Source organism: Brienomyrus brachyistius, chromosome 22 (genome assembly GCF_023856365.1).
Source record: "Brienomyrus brachyistius isolate T26 chromosome 22, BBRACH_0.4, whole genome shotgun sequence".
Classification (NCBI taxonomy): Eukaryota; Metazoa; Chordata; class Actinopteri; order Osteoglossiformes; family Mormyridae; genus Brienomyrus; species Brienomyrus brachyistius.
The window spans coordinates 5336073-5355492 of record NC_064554.1 but is presented as its reverse complement, the minus strand read 5'-3'; the positions used below and the strand labels follow the sequence as shown (position 1 = coordinate 5355492).

The window sequence follows — 19420 nt, the reverse complement described above, 5'->3', positions numbered from 1 at the left end:
AGGTACAAACAGAATTCATTTGCCATCAATGGTAAAAGATGTTCCCCAGAGTCCATTCCTGTACCTTAAAAGGTACAATTACCTATAAAACTAAGGGTACAATTGCACGGCGGACCCTTGAGGGTACATCCCCAGGGACAAACAAAGCTACAGTTTTTTTTTTTTTACCATTTTTTCTGATAGTGTATAGTTGCCTTTTGAAAGTATTTCAAGTTATCGTGTTCCAATGCGTTCCAAAAATCACTTTAAAGCTTAATTGACATATGATGAAATATAGTGCATGATGAAATATCGTGCATGACAGCGCAAATGCGCTGCTTTTTAAAAGCTACGACTGAAACAATATTTCTACAAGGCAAACCCATAATATTATAATATATCTATCCCTGCAATTCCCATGTCATGTGGCAAGCCAAATTGTGTATTATCAGTATAAATATGTGTAATTTCAGATCTCTATGCCTATAAAGTAATTGTAGCGATCTGAAATTACATTTTTACTAGTAAGAAGTATGGATATCAAGTATGGATATCTGGACCTGGAATTCTTACTATAGTCAAAACGTAATTACATACAGGCTATCTACAATAGGAGTTCTTACTAGTAAAAAATGAAGGGAATAGGTATGGTGTAAAGTGGTTCGGACCACATCCTCCCAAAATGTTCGTGTACGTGATCTTTCCCATACTCGGCAACGGCGAACTAAACAGACGGTTTCTTGACGCTCTGTCGAGCAGAGAAGTATTTTGTTTCGGCGACGTCATCTTTAGACAATAAACATAGTTTCGACTAATAGAGCTAATAAAATAATTTTAAAAACAGCCAAGGCACATTAATTCCCTGTATATCCTTTGCAGTTGGTCTTGTCAGCCTTGTTATTTAGATATGGAAATAAGAGAAATCGGAGGTCTTGATTTTATCGATAAATGTGCGGTTCTGGATGGAAACGTGTCAGAAAGTTTTTTTTCCGATAAGGTGAAACTTATGCAACGGATTTTATTACGTCATACGAATATATGCTTTTTGGAACGTTTTATGTAATATTTTTAATTCGCGGTTGGTTGATTCTCGCGGAAACGGAGGGCCGACTCTCTTGCTATAATATCCACGTAAGCCTAAATAAAGCACCGTATATAGTTTTGCTAAATAGTTCATTTGTACTGCATTTGTGAAATGAAATATAAGAATGGAAATAAAAGCTGAATAATTGAATAAACTAAAATTACTGACTTGTTCGACCCAGGGACAGGTAACGTTAACAGTCGTCAGTGGTGGAAAACGTAAGATGCTCAATTTTCATTCTGAAGTAAAATTACAGATATAACACCAAACATTATTCAAGTAAAAGTCATCCAGTAAAACACTACTTAAATAAACCTTTTAAAGTAAGCTACTTAAGTGAAAATTGCTATGCGATTAAATCTAGCTGTTGGTCACAAAAAGCAACCAATTCACTCAAGACAGGTTGGAATATATAAGTTAGAGCGCAGCACAAAAAGGAAAACTAAGGCGCATATTACATTTTTATTCAATAGAAACTTGCCGAGCTTGTTGGTGCAGATTATAGTGAAATTATGTTTTATTCTCTGGAAAACGAAACGTAGATCCTATGGTCCGGATTTGTTATAATGAATCATAGACCTTTCGTTGCCGGTGTTACGGGAAATATAATTTCCCCCTGTTCCCCAGTTCCGCGTGGCTGTTATTGGCACCAAGGGTCCAGAATTTGTCTATGTCTGCTTTGGCGGTGGGAACCATATACGTTAGCCTTAAATCTATGAATATCAATGAACAAATGCATGACTGATGGCTGCATAAATCCACATAAACAGATTTGTATTTGGTGTTTTGTCATTTCTGTATCTGTGTGTTAGCAAAGGAAACCAAGTATTACGATGTTTTAATAGAACTGAATAATGTTGAAAGGTTTCAAAGACATCGTTGTCAGCAACAGCCCTATTTGATGAATTGTGTAAGTTGCCTAAAATTAAGTTATAATTAGGAAAAAATAGGCCCATCTCATCGATCGTCACGCATACCACAGGTAAAGTCTTATAAGCAATACTACAGTTTTCTGTATTTTCCCAGCAAACATCTATTATCAAAGCTTTAAATCGTTCCATTCGTCCTTAAAATAGGCCTACACAAATATGCATGGAAAAGGCATGCGATGCGTTTGTACAGACGTCTTGTTTAACTCAACACGTTCGTAGAAAGGCATTAAAAAGACAGAAATGCGTATTTAATTACGGGAACAACCAGCTACACCAGCTGAGCTCTTGATTTCAGTATCAATATGTCCTTTAAGGAGGGAGGCATGTTGGTGATGCATTTTACTAGGCGCCCGACTTGTGGCGTTTCGACCCGCCCTTGGGCTGCCGCCTTTATATGGATGAGGCGCACTGAGTCGCAGCGACCTGCTTGGCCGCGGTATCAGAAGCAACAAGTGACACACATCAGTCATGGAAGAGCAGCGCTATCCCGTCGGTATCACAGTTACCGGAGCCATGTACAAGGACGCAAAAAATGTGAGATATAACATTTTACCTTTATTGTTATAACTCAACTACAACACTGTGCCTATTATTATGTGGTTGCCGTTAACAACAATAAATATAGAATATTAAGTATTAAACTATTTCTTCTTATTATTGTTATTATTATTATTATTATGCCTTTCATTTTACTTTTGTTTAATTTTTCAGCTGTTCATCATATCCGTGCTCTGGTCCGATGAATGTGACATCACCATCTACAGGTCCTTTAAGGAGTTCAAGATACTACATGTAGGTTTTATGGCTGGAGGTGGGGGGGGGCGTTTTGCGGTGGACGCTGCTGAGTTTTAATTGTTTTCTGTTTATTTCTGCAGAAACGGCTGAAGAAAGTGTTCTCACAGGATAATCCGTTTCGCAGATCAGCAAAAGTCCTCCCTAGATTCCGAGGTAAATTTGACATACGCCGTGCATTCAGTGAATAGGGATAGTCTTAAATATATTACTGGAAGTTGTGTTTGTTTTCCATTTCAGTAAGGAGCTTAAACCAAAAATTGACAAACAAGAGTCTCAAGTCAATGTTTGGTCTGAGGTTTTTGCAAAACTACTGCGATGAACTGCTCACGTGCGAGTCAAACGTCGGGCAGAATGCAGAGTTTATCGACTTCTTCTCTCCAAAGAATCACGACCTGCAGGCAGACTTTGCACAGAACTGGTAGATTCCCCCTCTCGTGTGGTGCAGGTTCTCTCCTTTTGCTCAGACGCCGACGAGCCGGTCTCATGCGTCTCATTTTCACCGCAGCGTCGTCATCCTGCCATTCGGAAGCCTTGAGATAGACAGCGGTAAACAGATCGGCGTGGGCAACATAACGCAGCCTTTTGTGCCCGAGACATACCGCTGCGTGGCTACGTATGAGACCAAGGATATCAAAAACAGGCTCTTCAAGGTGGAGGTGGACGAGATGGTTGAGGTGTTCATCAAAGACAAAGGGGGTAAGCTTCGCCTAACGGGGGTGGGGGAGGGTGGACTGGGACTATCTTTCAGCCCTGGAGTTACATGATACGGATCAGCCCGAGAGAGGCCTGTCCTTCATAGAGCCTACACAAAAAAAGACACTCCTTAATAAGATGAACATTTATTCTAACTTAAGAAAATGGCAACATTGTAAATCAGACCAAAGATTACTGTTGGGAGCCAGCTGTTAATTAAAGGAGACTTTCAACAATGACACCATCTCAGAATCAACTGAAATTTTTCTCTCCTTACTAGAACGATAATTAGTATTGGTGATGTTCAGAATATCAGTCAAATTTATATGTACTTAAAACAAGAGTATCCTCCTTAGTAGGACATGGGTCTCTGCAGTTTTATGAAAGCCCCCATCTGTGTCCAAAGGCATTGAATTAGAAAGTCTTTCACTGTAGACATGACTATGTCATTGTCGGCTTTGAAATGATGTGAAGGAGTAGGACCAATCTCACTTAATTTTTTAATTTTTTCATTTAGAAGCAGCATATTAATAAGGCCTTGACACTTACACTGATAAAAACATGTAATCTCACACTGTATAGGATGGTGGCTGGTGGAAACCAATGACAAGCATGTGGCCTGGTTCCCTGCCCCTTACCTGGAGAAGTGTGGGGAGGAAGAGGAGGAAGACAAGGAGGAGGTGGAGGAGGAGGACAGCTCATCCAATAAGAGTAAGGCAGCAATCGGAAAAAGAGAACAAAGACGTTCTCCTCTCAGGTCAGTTCGTAAAGATCCGAGGAAGCAGGCAGCTCAGCAGGGTCTGCTGCAGTAATTAGGGATGCCGGCTGAGATTAAATGGTTATTAGAAAATGATGGATTCTGTAGGATAAATGAGGCAGATATAGGGACAGGATAATTAAGGATATGCGGATAGATCAAAAGCTGAACAAGTAAATGTACAGATCAGGATAAACGCAAAGGAGAGACGCCATTGGATGACTGTAAGATACAGACTCACTGTAACAAATCGATGGAGAGATTAAGCTCCCAGGAGCCAAAGCATAAGCCTGCATCCTGGAAAGGAGATATTTAAATATCAGCATCGGCATACAGACGGGGCACATAATACAGACACGTGGGATAAGATGTAAGGAGTAAAGTATTACATTACAGACGCTCCGCTACTTACGAACTTTCTTCAGACGTACGAACGAAAAGGACTCTAAGTCCAAATTGTGCTCCTTGGGCTCCCGTTTCCTGTCCACAGCATACATTTTTTTCTGCGCACCAATTCCGCCTGGTACGACTCCTGGCCGCTACTCCCGCCGCACAGCAGCGTAGCGTGCAAACTCCCAGCATCCTAGTTCTTTGTACTTGTGTATACCCTTAAAATGATGTTGAATAATGACTTATGAACATTTCAAATTACAAACGGTCGTCCAGTTTGTATCTCATTCATAAGTAGAGGAGCGTCTGTACGTCAGTTTACTGGCATATGTATTGCTTTTTGAGAATTAAAAAAAATATATATAGATTAGGGGGGCGGTGGTGCAGTGGTTAGCACTGTTGCCTCACACCTCTGGGTCCCAGGTTCGAGTCCACGCCTGAGTCACATGTGTGCGGAGTTTGCATGTTCTCCCCATGTCATCGTGGGGTTTCCTCCGGGTACTCCGGTTTCCCCCCACCAGTCCAAAAACATGCTGAGGCTAATTGGAGTTACTAAATTGCCCGTAGGAGTGCATGTGTGAGGGAATGGTGTATGAGTGTGCCCTGCGATGGGCTGGCCCCCCATCCTGGGTTGTTCCTGCCTCGTGCCCATTGTTTCCGGGAAAGGCTCCGGACCCCCCGTGACCCAGTAAGGATAAGCGGTTTGGAAAATGGATGGATGTATAGATTAGGAGCCTGTCTGAAAAATAGCAGTCAGAGAGCCTCTGCTCCCTCGATCACCATGCTGTCCAGTCGGCAACCTCGTGATTTTCCTCTTTGTCTACGTGCCGGCCAGCAGACAGGCTGTTCCGCGTAGTCAGGAACTACACGCCGGAACACGATGATGAGCTTGCAGTTAGTGTCGGCGCCTTGGTACAAGTCCTACAGAAGCCGAAAACCGGCTGGTGGCACGTCAGGTATGTGGCCGATATGCAGAGGGGATGCGTGGGTAATCTTGGCTATGCAGCGTGGCTGCATTCCTCTGCCTTCCTCTTTCCGCAGATACCACGGGAGGACAGGCTATGTGCCCTGCCTGCACCTGCAGCCGTGCTCAGACATCCCCTTCCTGACGGTCCCTGGGGGCGGCATGAAAGCGGCCCGCAGCCTGGAGCAGCTCCGCCTGCCCCAGGGCTCATCTCCAGGGGCCAGCCCCCAGGTGTCCCATTCACAGGGCAACTTGCTGGAGGTCAGGAGTGCCCCTCCCTCGCCCAGGCTCTGCGTCTGGGAAGCCAAGGACTTGTACAGTGTCTCCCTGGGCGGCAGCACCGAGGGGGTCTCCCTGGGCGGCAGCACCGAGGGGGTCTCCCTGGACGGCAGCACCGAGGGGGTCTCCCTGGACGGCAGCACCGAGGGGGTCTCCCTGCACAGTGGTGGTGATGTCAGAAAGCTACCCCCTTCTGCAGGCTCCATCCTCCCAGCCTGGGCACAGACCACACCACCAAGAGTTCCACCTCGGCCCTTTACCCACGAGGTCCTGACACGCTGCTGCACGGTGACGCGCCGGGCCATTCTGGATAGCACCACCACCACCACCTCCCCCGGGAGCTTATAAGGGCGGAGGCTGTGGCGCAGGGCAGAGCCCACAGGCGTGTTGTTTGCTCACCTTGCGACGGTTGCATGACTGATCTGGAGTCTGCTTTGGGGAACACGATCCCCAGTGTCTCCGTGACGACGGATTCATTTCATTCATTCGACATATCCGTCATTTTTATTAATATTTTCTTAACGAACATAGATGTAATTGTAACTGATCTTTCTTTTATCATCCACTGCTGACTGTAAACATTAATTTATTGGAGAATATCCTTGTGACACGCCTACTTTCCATGGACATGAATCACAGGGTCGATCATAGGGACCCAGCAGGGAGACATATACAGATCCTGCTGCCTGTAGTCCCACTGAGGGGTCTGTTGCGCCCCTGCCACTGTCAGCAAGGTTCTGCGGGGCCATTCCTGCCCACGCCACTGACCCAAGAGGGGCGTCTTTGCTAAGCCCTGTCGCCCCCCCTTCCCCCCGCCCTGATCTGAAATATCCATTCTGTGATGGATCAGTGCTGCTGTTAAAGTGTTTCCATGTCAGGAAGTTCTGTCACTTCATACCTTTACATTCTTCATATTATATATATATATACTCATAAATATCACATATGTGTAGAATGTGCATTGTATTAACCAGAACACTACTTTGTTTGGAGTTTTTTCTTTTTAAATGTAATCGTTTTTTTTATTAGACATTTGCCTATTCTTACTTATGTATTCTTGGCTGTAGAGGAATGTCTTACGAGGAGAGGTTAGCTGAGCTGAATCTGTTCAGCTTCGAGCAAAGGAGACTAAGGTATATAATCCAGGTATATAAGATTCCAACAGGTCTGGATGCTGTTCAGCTAATGGCTACCTTAATATTAGTTTAAATACTGAACTTGTGGCCATAAATGGAAATTAGCGGGAGAACATTTTAAAACGAAATTGAGGAAGCGCTTCTTTACACAGCATGTAGTTAGAGTATGGAATAGTCTTCCTGTTAGTGTAGCGCAAGCTAAAACCCTGTGTTCCTTTAAATCAGAGCTAGATAAGATTTTAACAACTCTGAGCTACTAGTTAAGTTCTCCCCAAACGAGCTTGATGGGCCGAATGGCCTCCTCTCATTTGCAAAAACATTCCTATTCATTTCCCACTTCTGTGATAACGGACAAAAAAAAATGTTGAACATGCTGATCAATAAAGTTCCATCCATCCATCCATCTTCTGAAACTGCTCAACCCATTCAGGGCTGCGGGGGCTCCAAAGTCTATGCTGGAGGCTACAGGCACAAGGCAGGGAACAACCCAGGATGGGGCACCAACCCATCACAGGGCAGTCACACACAGCATTCACTCACACACACACACGCACACCTCCGGGCAATCTGCCAACTCCAATTAGCCTCCGCATATTTTTGGACTGTGGGGGAAAACCCAATCTAATGAAGTTCTATTGTATACACATTTCGCATTTGCACTTAAGCTATTTACAATAGCATGCTTTATATCCTCTCTACATATTTTCTGTGGGAATCACACTACACCTTCAGGGTTCCTATCACCCTATCGGCAGGGATGACATAAATTAAAGGCTGTTCGAAAAGGTCAGACAGGGCTCACGGCCGGGATCAGATCCTCACCCTCTCTATACCGTGTGGTTAAAAGCCACTTATTCGGCAGCATTCCCGGGTTTTGTACTGGTTCAGTATAGACCCAAACCCACATGCTGTTTGAAAGGCACCCGGCGCCCCCCCCCCCCCCGCGAGCACTTCTCCGTCTGCACTCCTCGCCCGATTCCTCCGTCCTGCCCCACACTGGAGGAAGACAACGGCTGCTTTTAAAGCGAGACCTGCATCTCAACGCTCCAACGGTTCAGGAAACACCTGATTTCACCCGGGAGAAACACTGCACAGTCTGGACCAGCATGTTTATTCGGTGCAGTAATGCGTAAAACAGACGCGCTAACGCCAGCCACAATATGAATGCAGCCAAACAGGTCCGAGCTGTCCCTCGGGGGAGAGACTCCCATCTTTCATCTGCGAGGAGGACCGGCTTGAGCGGTGACTCCGATCTTGGACTCCACTCCCCCCTCCTCCGCTGTCTGGACCTGCCCCCTTCTGCAGGCCAGTCCGTATTCAAGCAGCACAGTGGAGTCACCTGGCCAGCGGGTGCAGCAACCGTGGACCTGTCCTGCTCTTCTTTTGTGCTCCCATGTCCCTCCTCTCAACCAGGTCCTCCTCCTCGCTCGAGCTCTCCTCGCTGCCAGAGCAGCCCCCTACAGGGTATCCCTTGCCAGCCGGCCTGCCATCCTTTGCCTCGTCGTCCTCGGATGCTGCTGACGCTCCCTCATTCTCTCCCTCCTCCTCTTCCTCACTACAGCTTCCCGGTCCCGTCTTCAGATCGGGTTGCCGGTCAATGTGGAACGGCAGAGGGGGGGCGATCTCCATTCCCTCGTCATGCATCCCCACGCTGCGTGACAGACAGTTGGGGCGGGGCTGTAATTAGCATGGGGTCTAAGGGACCCCACAGGAGATGGAACAAGGACCCCAACCGGGCAGGACTGGCTGGGGGGCGGGGCAGTGAAAATGAGCCCGTGGTGCCTTCTGCCCACAGCCCACTCACCTGCTCTCAGCTGCCACTCTCATCTTCTCCCACAGGAAGTCGAGGAACATGGAAGCCTGGAGCAGCCGGCCGATTCGCTGCATGTGACGCTCTGCAGGGAAGGCAAACAGGCGCCGTCAGCGCCGCACTCCTCAGGACGATACACCCTGGAGCCCGGGACCCCGGAGCTCACCGGTGTAGGGCAGCAGGCCCTCCAGAGCTGGCCGAACGCCCTGATACTGCAACAGCTGCTCCGGGCTCTCGTGGCGGAGCAGGACCCGCACGACAGCCTGGGCGTCGAGACAGCTGCGGCCGTTTGTGTTCCACACCACGCAGTAGCTCAGGAGCGCCTCTGGGGGGCAGCAACATGGGACATGAACTGACAGCCTGAGTGGCGTGCAGGCAGCGGCCGGGCCTTGTGCAGGTTTCGGGGTCAGTAGGGGCACCGTCACCATTGTCACGGTAACGGGGGGGGGGGGCGGCTCACCTTTCTGGTCCTGCCTGAGTTTCAAGACCGTCTCCTCCAGCTGCTGGGCGCCACCCTCCCCCAGATGGACCTCTGCGGAAGATACAAATGTGAGATACGGCCATGTGGGGGGAGGGGCTACTTGGAACTACAAGGAACTCAGCTCCCACTCCCCCTCCCAGGAGTCACCAGCCATAGTATGAAAACTGCGGCTTGGGTCCCCACATTAACAAGGGCGGAGGGGGGCACCTTTAATGACCCTCAGAACGGTCTGCGGCTGGCCCAGCGAGATGGCGATGCCCAAAGCCTTCAGGTAGTTGCCCTCGTGGAGGAGATTGGAGAGCTCCTGCTGCCTAGAGTGTGAGCAGGGAATGGGGGAGGGGCGTCACACGCAGGGAGGGGGACGCAAAGTCAGAGGACCTGATGTGTAGCTGAGGCAAGATCAACAGAGCGCCCCCCAGTGGCGCACCGCAGCTGTGTCGGAACTCACTTCAGTATCTGCTCGTCCTGCTTGGCCTGCTCCTCAGCCAGCTCGGCCTCAGTGACGTCCTGCGGGCGAGAGCGTCCCTGATGTCATGTCCTGTACTCTCAGTGCAACATCAGGGCCGTCATGCACAAACTCAGGGAGAAGCAAAGGGGAGGGAACGACCGCAAGGGGACCACAGACCGTCCACAGTATGATGTTAGAATCTGCAGATCCGCTCACGACCAGGCCGCTCTTGGCGTTCGCGTGAAGACCCCAAACTTTGTCCTGGTGGGCATCGAGGGTCTTGACACACTCATTGGTCTTGATGGTCCACAGTTTAATGAGGCCGTCGGAGCCGCTGAAAGGACAGACGGAGAGCTGAGGCGTCCCGTGTTCCTCCAGCGCACCGGGAGCCCCGTGATCCCGCTCACAGCGCGGAGACGTACCTGGTCAGCAGCTGCGTCCCACGACTGACAAAAATGACCTTCAGAACGGAGGCGTCGTGCCCTTCGAAAGTCTGCGAGACACAAAGCCAGTTTACGCAGAGGCTCAGCCAGACCCGGGGGCCTCAGCGGGGCCCACAGGCGCGGACGCCGTTTACCTTCAGGCAGCTGAAGTCCTGCAGGCCCCAGAGCCGCACGGAGCCGTCGGCGGAGGAGGAAGCCAGCACCTGGTCCATGGGGGAGAACTGGACGCACCAGACCCCCCGGCGGTGACCCCGGAAGACGCCCAGCAGCGAGAGGTCGGCCAGCGCCCACAGCTTGGCGGTGCGATCCTGCGAGCCCGACGCCACCAGCTTGTCGTTGGGGGACACGGTGACACTGTTTATGTCCTGGGGGGGAGTTTCCGAAAAAACAGTAAAAGAGAAACCAGTTAAAAAAAAAACATAACAAAGCAGGTCTAGCGATGTAAGCACGCCGCCCCCCTCCCTTCATCCTTCCACCTTGTCGTGGCCCTTCTCCGTTGCCCGGGGGAGCAGCTGCTTCGGTGAGCTGACGTCCGGTTCCGAGGCCAAGCCAGTGGGCAGGTCCCAGACCTTCAGCGTGCAGTCCTGGCTGCCGGACACCAGGAAGGCTTCCTTCAGCCTGTGGGGGGTGTGGGGGCGGAGTGAACCGAGGGCTAAAACACATGGGGTGCGGAGGGCACATAAAACCCGGTAACCCACCCCCCCCCCCATCGTCAGCTTGACCCGGTCACCTTGAGCAGGTGACGCTCCCGACCGCGTCGACATGACTGCTGCCCTGAGCCACACAGCTCACCCTCCGCGTCTCGGGGTGCATCAGCCACACCCTGACCGTCCTGTCCTGGAGGCAGAGAGAATGTGTCGGAGACGTGTCACTGTGTGCCCCCCCCCCAAATCGCAGAGGTTATACACACACACGCCCCCCCTTCCCCAGTGCCCCCCTGACCTTCGCACAGCTGACAAACATCATCCCCTTTTGGAAGACCTCCAGCGCCAAGACGGTGTCTGACACAGAGCAGAAACAGACACATCAGTGTGAGTATTTATCCCCCCCCCCCCCCCCCCCCCACGAGGCTGCGACTCCCGCAGTGGCTCCGCCGCACCTGTGTGTCCATACAGGATCTGACAACTGCTCGTCTCCAGCTCAAACACTTTTATCTGCGGGCTGTTGGTTGCCACGACGATGTGGCTGCCCTTTCTCCCCAGGAACTTGACGTCCAGGACTTCGTCGTTGTAGCCAACAAACTAGATGGGATGGATGAGAAGGTGTCTGGGAGGGCTCAGGGGTCTAACAGGACCCCATATGCCCCCCCCCCAGCTCTATGGGCCCCAGTCTACCTGCTGCCGCACGGAGAGAGACGGCATGTCGTACAGCAGGATGTTGTGCTCAGTCGTCACGGTGGCCAGACGGCCAGAGGCACGCAGATCCAGCAGGTAGGTGAGGCTCAGCTGGTTCGCCTCGTCTCCACCCTCTTCCTGCCGACTGGAGGGCGGGGCTACCGACGGGGTCTGTGCAAACACGCACCGGGCAGAGCTGGCCTCCCATACACGCAGCACGCCTAGTATGGGACAGGAACACGGGTGAGAAACGCCCCCCCAGTGTCGGGTGGCAGGCCGAGAACAGCTAGTCCATCCCTGAAGTGACATGGAAGGACTGCCAAACAGCGCCCCCTACCTTTGCTTCCAGCTGTCATAAAGTGTAGGCCCTCGGACTTCACCCCGATCTGCGGGAAAACCTCCCCTTCAGGCAGCACCACCACTGCCTCTACTGCCTGTGAACAGCAGCGCCCCCCGCAGGACCATTAGTGTCAGCAGGGAGGGGAAGGTGGGGCAAGAATGGAGATGGACCGGGGGGGGGGGGGGGGGGGGGCTCACCTCGTACACAGGCACGGTCCGGATCGCAGCGCAGCTCTTCAGGTCCCACACCACGCACACCTTGTCCCGTCCTGAACTGCGGGTCCAGATCAGAACACAGAGACTGTCATGGCGAGGGGCACAAAGGTGGGGGCCTCTCGGGATCGAGGCTGCGGGTGTCCTGTACATTGCCCGATTCCTAAAGCGTGCCACCGTGCCTGACAGGGAACCCACCTGACGAGCGTGTCGCTGTGGTGGGAGAAGGCCAGCGAGGTCACGGCACTGTAGTGGGCCTCCAGTACGCAGACGCAGCGGCTACTGCGCAGGTCCCAGATGCGCACGACGTAGTCGGCTGCGCTCGAGAACAGCTGTAGGCGGGATGTGTCTGGATGGAACTGCACCAGGCTGGGGAGGGAAGCAGGGGGAGGTCAGATACCGGTGGCACCTGCTATCATTCTCATTAACTTCATGCGTGGTTGGGGAGGGGGGGACTGGTTACTCACTGCACCACCCCAGAGGAGCCCTTCAGGTTGTGTGTGCAGTACTGCTTCAGTACGTCCCAGATCTTAATAGTGCTGTCACACCCGCCTGAAAACACAGAGAGGTGCGATCAGGGCAGGAGCGCACCAAGCTGCCCGCTTTCACCATCAAAGTGAGAAGATGCGCAAAGCCCCTCGTTTCTGGGGATACCTGTCGCCAACAGTGTGGATGTGGGGTCAAAGCTCATGCTGGCCACGGGCGCAGTGTGAACAGCCCTCCAGCTACGCATACGAGCCTGGCTCCTCCAGTCCCACTGCGTCAGCAGCAGCGCCCGGCTGGCCGTCACCAACATCTGCAAGAAAGAGCCAGTCAGCTAAAGGCTAAGCATGGATCAGACTGCTAACCTTCACACTGAATATAGCAAGCGTTAAGACGGAGCTTTTACCTCATCGTCAGGGCTGACAACGAAGGATGTGATGTCCTCCTGATCTTCCTATAAGCACACACGTCGTTTAAATGGCGCTCAAAAACAACGTGGTTGATTGGGTGGATTTAAACAAACCCGCTGCAAGCGCACGACCATACCTGTTCAACGCTGGTAAAGATTTTCCCAGTTCCAATCTCCAGTACATTTACCCGTGTGCCACATATACAGAAGATATATTTTTCATCTTTGCTTATCTTAAAAACGTAAACACAAACAAAGTGAATAGTAAAACTACAGTCACAGCAGGTAATCATTTAATTACATCCCAAAAACACTTTTTAGTGTAATTTAACGGCAGTAAACAGAAAAGTAGGTGTATTTACCTGTACTTTCCCTCCCCGGTAGAATGGCTCGATTTTGCTAGACACCGCATAACTGCATAAAAACAAGGCAGAGTTGATATTCTGAAGGCATCAAGACACTGACTATTTAGAGACCACGTGAACGCGTATGAGCCGATCCTTACTTTGTCGCGAACTGTAAGGTGCTGCTCGCCATCTCCGCTATGAAGTTATTTCGCGCACTATGTGGACGTAGCGTCGATCAACTCAGAATTTTTCGAACAGCTTCTGCAAATCATTCAACGAATCGCACCCATGAAGACCCAAACATGTGTTCAAACTGTACAGCAAACGCGGCGCCGTCGCTCACATTGTGCGTAACCAAAACGTGACAGGGGCCGGCGGTAGGTGGAGTCGACCAGCTGCCTGCCCCACTGACGTAATCCCCTATTCATTTGCTACAATGTTCATAAGGCCCTGACATAAAGTGACAACACGGTTTAATTTCAAATTACTTATTACATGTTACAAATGTCCAAAAACAAGAAAGCACAGACGACATGTAAGGTTATTAGAGACTTTCAAATTCTGTATTTTTTTTTCTTGCTTTTCTTTTGATGTATATTATTTATATATGTTCCCCTGGCAAGGTTCTAAGTTCGTGCTCATTTATTTTTATCGATAAAAGTGATTTTGGAGAAAAAAAAGGTGGAATTCTAGGAATCAGTATTTTGAATTTAAATGATCTTTCACAGAATAAAAAGCAAACAATGAACTATGTCTTCTTTATAAAACGTGCTGTGACCAGACAGAAAGACCCAGAGTCTGGGCCTAATGTGAAGAGTGAAAAATACGGCATTTGTTCCTGGATGCTGCCAGACGTGTGTGGTGTGTTAGAATGATGGGGAACAGATTTTTATTGACCGTAAAGGAGTATTGCAGTCACAGCGTTTAGTCTATTGCTGTGGTCGTTCAGTTCAATGGGCAGTTAGATTCGATTTAACAAGTGCTTACTATGGTGAGTACTGCCGTAGAGCTCTTATTTTCCAACAAATACGTTACATTTTTATTCGACAAACTGCTTTTCGCAGGACTACCTGTCCGTTCAAGTAGGCAAGTAGGCGTTTAAGTGCATGCTTATTTATTTTGAGGAGGGACAAAGAGAGTTTGTGAATTGGCTCGAAATAGCCCTGGAGCCGCAGTAGCCCCGGGGCTCAGGATTACTTGTGTTCGTAGTGAATCACGAACTGCTGATGCCAGAAGCAGCAAGAAAGTACTACATTGCTGCTGTCGCGCGCATTTCCTTATTATCATCTGACCTCCGCTGCTCTGTTCCTTTGTCACTACAGAGCGGAGGTTACGACGTGGAGTACTTCGTGGACAGTCCCGGCCAGGATCTGATCTGCTCGATATGCCGAGGGGTTCTGCGGTGCCCGGTCCGAGTGGGGTGCCACCACGTCTTTTGCAAAAAGTGCATTTTGCAGTGGCTGAGGAGGTACGCTGAAGAGTGTGTGTGATTTGTGGGGGTACGGAGAAGGGTACTGTCCTGGATGGAGGGACGTAACACTGACGTCTCCTCTGGGTAGATCCTCTTGAGGAAATGTTTTGTGACAAATAGCATACATAAAATGCCCTTCAAGTTTTACAGACTCTTGATAGAATCATTCTGAGTTGACATCAACACAGAGTTTCTATAATGGGGTAATTATCTAGCGTAGAAGGTGCTTTTGGCAAGGGACAGCTTGCGGCCGTGTGTCTCCCAATGCCCTGCGTGATACCCTCCTCGGACTTCTTTGGGTGACCCGGTGCCTGAATCGTCCAAAGTGTGCGGTTGTTGTGACAGTATGTGCCAAGCGGTGACCTGCCATTGGCTCAGCATGTCTCCTAAACTCTGCTGCCGTTTGGGATATAGACCAGTCCGGGTTTGACTTATCACCTTCGTCATTCCCGTGCAGGAAGGAGTCGTGCCCATGCTGCCGGAAGCCCATCAGATGCAACCTGATATTTGTGATGTACAAGCTGAGTAAATCCATTGGACGCTTGAAGGTTAAGGTAGGCAGCGCAGTGTCACAGCCACGCCGTCTTTGTGTTTGATTACTGCTACCTATATTGATTTACATTGTTAACATTATTTTAAACCAAACATACAGAAAGAGGCCTAGGACCTTGTAATATTTAATTTGGATTCATTCATCTCCCCTAATAAATTGACCTTTGTATTTTAAATTATTAAATTGCCCCCCCCCCTCCAATCTCCTACACCTTCTCACTCAGACCATAAAAAGTCTGCTTTTCCCCCACGGCTTTCCATGTAACATGAGCAGTGACCATTTGTGACTCATTTCCGATTCTCCTTCTCTGCCCCCCAGTGCAGAAATGCAGCCTGTGGCTGCCCAGCCACCTTCCCCCTCGCTCAGCTGTACTCTCACAGCACCCGGTGCCTGTTCGAGGTGGTGCCCTGCCCCCAGCAGGGCTGCGGGGCCCAGGTGCAGCGCGGGGAACTGCAGGCGCATGCAGAGCTCTGTGAACACCGGTGCCGGCCCTGCCCTATGGGCTGCGGCAGCGTACTGTCGCAGCAGGACCGTGCACAACACAACTGCTACCGGCAGCTGCAGCAGGAGCTGGAGGCCCGGCAAGAGGCACAACGTGTCGCCGTCACCGGCCTGCAGCGGCAAATCAGGAAAATAGAAAGCAGCATGACCCGCATGAGGAGACAGGTCGGCCTGCTGTGCAAGAGCCTCGGCGTCAAGGACCACCAGGAGGGGGCAGCAGAGGGCGACACAGAGAGCAGCAGCTTCTGAAAAGTTAAGCGGTTGAAAGACAAACAAATGAAGAAATCGGAGACTTTTCCCGCAACCCTGCTGGATAATGGACGGAGCAATTTATAAATTTGGCAGTTTGGGTTTGACAAGTTAATTTTAACAATTTGGATAGATATACTTTATTAATACTAATTGAGAATTTCTGACTATTTTATAATAATGGCATAATATTGTCTTAACATTTCCACTCCTTATTGCTTGCGCCCGTTTACACATTATGACATTAAACTGGTTAATAAAGAAATGTGCCTTTAAGTACTTCTTTGTGCCGGAAGTCTGCATGCGTCGCTGGTCGAAGATCTCGCGTGACTTCACTCGGTATATAATACAAAGGGCCTGCAGTCACTTCCTTCTTCCTATCTAACCAATCACGTAAGTGTGTGCGGCTTATGGAGAGCGCCGGGAACGTGTACAATCTAATAAATATCTTTGCCATCTTTTAACGTGTGATGTTGATGGGACACCTATGCATTATATAAACACATTCGCGTGTTTTTGCCGAAATATGTGACTGAGGAATTAGTGATTTATACATGAACTTCGTTTCGTTGGTATCTAAAACTGCATTGATGAAGTATGGCGGCTTTTTTTATGCACCTGAGCGCGAATATTATATATATTTTTTGTTTAACCATTAACGGGCTAAATGTTCAACCTGGTATCTTGCGTCGTTGGTAATCCGCTATTATGCGGCGGCCTGTATAGTATCTTTCTTATTGCTGGGGGCTTCGCGTTTAACTCGCGTTTACCTTGCTTTTGCAGCAAATGGCGGACGACGCCGGTGGTAGAGGAGGTTTTCGCGGTGGCTTCGGTAGCGGAGGCCGGGGACGCGGTCGTGGCCGCGGCCGTGGTCGTGGGAGAGGCCGCGGTGCCCGAGGTGGCAAGGCCGACGACAAGGAGGTGAGTGTGAACCCCGGAGGCTTCAGCCGCCGCCCGGTGGCGCTGTGAGGGTGGGAAAGGCCCGATTTGAGCCCTTCTAAAAGCGCTCGATCAGCCTGTGCTCCGTGGCTGGGGGAGTTGTCGTTGAAGGGAAGATAAAGATCATCGCTTGTGGGTGAGACGGCAGTGCCTTGTACTGTTAAATCTCAATTTGTGGTGAAACAGTTTCACATTTTAATGTTAATGATTCTCCAAGATTGGGCCGATTTGAGTACTTTTGATGCTGATTTGAGTACTCTGCATAGTCCTTATCTGAGGTTCTCCTTTCCAGTGGGTTCCAGTGACCAAACTGGGTCGCCTTGTGAAGGACATGAAAATCAAATCCCTGGAGGAGATCTATCTTTACTCCCTGCCCATCAAGGTAAGCCTGCGGATAACCGCCTGAGCCGGAGTTGCCAGTGTTCGTCCGTGTGCTTGGGTAACATCTCACCGTGCTCTCGCAGGAGTCTGAGATCATCGACTTCTTCCTGGGGTCCTCGCTAAAGGATGAGGTGCTGAAGATCATGCCCGTACAGAAGCAGACTCGGGCAGGTCAGCGAACCAGGTTCAAGGTGAGTAACATGAAGCCTGTCTCCTCCTTTTTCTCTGCCTGAGCCCCCAACAGTTGGTCACTTGTATTCATGATCTCTTGTTTGTAGGCCTTTGTTGCCATTGGAGACTACAACGGTCACGTTGGCCTTGGAGTGAAGTGCTCGAAGGAGGTGGCCACGGCCATCCGTGGGGCCATCATCCTGGCCAAGCTGTCAATCATCCCCGTGAGGAGGGGCTACTGGGGGAACAAGATCGGGAAGCCGCACACGGTGCCTTGCAAGGTGCGCGCTCTGTCTGACCGGGGCATGTGGGCTCGCTGTCTTTCGCGTGAGTGCGGTCCCTGTTTAACGGAGCGCGTGGTTCTGTGCAGGTGACCGGCCGCTGTGGCTCCGTCCTGGTGCGCCTGATCCCAGCCCCTCGCGGTACCGGCATCGTGTCGGCTCCTGTCCCCAAGAAGCTGCTCATGATGGCGGGTATCGACGACTGCTACACCTCCGCCAGGGGATGCACAGCCACGCTGGGGAACTTCGGTAAGGGGGCGGCGTCGCTTGGCCGTGTTACGGTGCAGCTCTGTGGACTGGGGGCGCCGTTGCCCTGTTCTCTGAATGCACGATGACCTTATTCCCCGTCCACCTTCGCAGCCAAGGCCACCTTTGACGCCATCTCCAGGACCTACAGCTACCTGACCCCGGACCTCTGGAAGGAGACTATCTTCACAAAGTCTCCATACCAGGTGAGCTGTGATCATTGATCCATATGTCAGGTCTGATAATCTCCAGTGAAGTGGATTCTGAGTATTCCACAAGGCAGTGCGACCCCACTCTTCTACCCTGGAAATACGCTGACCTTTCTCCTCCGCCTGCAGGAGTTCACCGACCATCTGGCCAAGACCCACACCAGGGTGTCCGTGCAGAGGAGCCAGGCTCCCGTCCCGCCATCTTGAAGCTTTTTGTATGACGGCTGAATAAACTGTCTGGAAACTACATGCCTTTGTGCTGGTTTTTAATGTAATTGGGGTTGTGCATGCCTACATGTAAATATAAGCCCCCCCCCCCATGATGCTGAGGATTACAGTGCTGCTGTGCTGTGAGAATCCAACAAAAACTACCACAGAACCGGTCTCTCCCATACTTTTTTTTTTTTAAATGCTGGTTTCAGACATGCACCAGACATGCTGTCATACATATTGAGTGATGCTGTTTGGGTTATATCAATAGTATTTAATTCTTAATGTGCAAGTTTAAATACGAAAAATGTACCAGTGAACATTACGATTAGAGTGCAAAGTACCTGAGTCTGTTTTGCCCGGGTTTACAGGCTGTGACATTCAGATATGAGACACATTCCTGCTCCTTTTGTTAAATGGAAAATGGTCATCAAGGCTAGTGGGGAGTCCCAGTCTGCTGACTTCTGCTGGACCCTTAGGAGTGTCCCTGAGGCCGAGTACAGCAGCAAAATCACACTTCCACATATACTGTAAATATACAGAAAGCAAAGTTTATCAATCCTTGACATATTCCAATTGGATGTTCATTGCGGCACAAAAAACAGACTGTTCTATTTTGAATCGTGTGATGAGGAAAATATCGACCAGTGGTCTTGGTTGGGGTGTGTAACTCGTGGGATTTAAGGTACCCAGGTTTAAATGGACTTCATCTTTGTTCACTTTTACCCCAGACTACCTTAAATTTGAATAAACAGGCCCCAGGTAGAGCAGAGTGGCACTGGACTGTGCTGTACCCTTAACCCAGAGCAGGTTAGGATGCTGTAGCTGTGATCAAAAGGTTGCAGGTTCACATCCCAGCATGGGCACTTGGCTCCTTTATCTAGGGACTGACT

At 50.1% G+C, this 19420-nt stretch overlaps 4 protein-coding genes across 7 annotated transcripts; 3 read left to right on the top strand and 1 right to left on the bottom strand.

Moving 5' to 3' along the window:
• Positions 1-165: 165 nt before the first annotated feature.
• On the top strand, positions 166-6637 carry LOC125718488 (NADPH oxidase organizer 1-like). 3 transcript variants are annotated; one of them, XM_048992375.1, is made up of 8 exons: positions 168-2529; positions 2707-2787; positions 2871-2943; positions 3028-3208; positions 3296-3486; positions 4066-4194; positions 5469-5586; positions 5672-6637. In XM_048992375.1, the coding sequence occupies exons 1-8, from the start codon at positions 2464-2466 to the stop codon at positions 6219-6221; spliced, it is 1389 nt and encodes a 462-aa protein (XP_048848332.1). In that variant the 5' UTR covers positions 168-2463; the 3' UTR covers positions 6222-6637. The 3 variants fall into 3 exon arrangements, with proteins under 3 accessions (XP_048848333.1, XP_048848332.1, XP_048848330.1); XM_048992373.1 differs by having other exon boundaries at positions 5466-5586; XM_048992376.1 differs by lacking the exon at positions 5469-5586 and having other exon boundaries at positions 166-2529; positions 5637-6193.
• Positions 6638-8104: 1467 nt separating this feature from the next.
• Positions 8105-13696, bottom strand: tbl3 (transducin beta like 3). The gene is made up of 23 exons (XM_048991874.1): positions 13475-13696; positions 13332-13383; positions 13107-13202; positions 12967-13014; positions 12732-12873; positions 12545-12629; positions 12276-12446; positions 12063-12138; positions 11863-11959; positions 11526-11746; positions 11291-11432; positions 11134-11192; positions 10922-11028; positions 10668-10809; positions 10326-10556; positions 10171-10241; positions 9926-10082; positions 9749-9807; positions 9508-9611; positions 9280-9351; positions 8986-9144; positions 8814-8904; positions 8105-8660 (listed from the first exon to the last, which is right to left on the bottom strand). Exons 1-23 carry the CDS (start codon positions 13504-13506, stop codon positions 8345-8347), a joined length of 2730 nt encoding a protein of 909 aa, XP_048847831.1. The 5' UTR covers positions 13507-13696; the 3' UTR covers positions 8105-8344.
• On the top strand, positions 13679-16365 carry rnf151 (ring finger protein 151). 2 transcript variants are annotated; one of them, XM_048991890.1, is made up of 4 exons: positions 13679-13856; positions 14639-14784; positions 15245-15341; positions 15659-16365. In XM_048991890.1, the coding sequence occupies exons 1-4, from the start codon at positions 13812-13814 to the stop codon at positions 16088-16090; spliced, it is 720 nt and encodes a 239-aa protein (XP_048847847.1). In that variant the 5' UTR covers positions 13679-13811; the 3' UTR covers positions 16091-16365. The 2 variants fall into 2 exon arrangements, with proteins under 2 accessions (XP_048847847.1, XP_048847848.1); XM_048991891.1 differs by lacking the exon at positions 13679-13856 and adding an exon at positions 14070-14307 and having other exon boundaries at positions 15659-16356.
• Positions 16365-18564, top strand: rps2 (ribosomal protein S2). The gene is made up of 8 exons (XM_048991889.1): positions 16365-16483; positions 16874-17011; positions 17322-17411; positions 17494-17601; positions 17689-17862; positions 17952-18111; positions 18223-18314; positions 18447-18564. The coding sequence occupies exons 2-8, from the start codon at positions 16877-16879 to the stop codon at positions 18522-18524; spliced, it is 837 nt and encodes a 278-aa protein (XP_048847846.1). The 5' UTR covers positions 16365-16483; positions 16874-16876; the 3' UTR covers positions 18525-18564.
• The last annotated feature ends 856 nt before the right edge of the window (positions 18565-19420 follow it).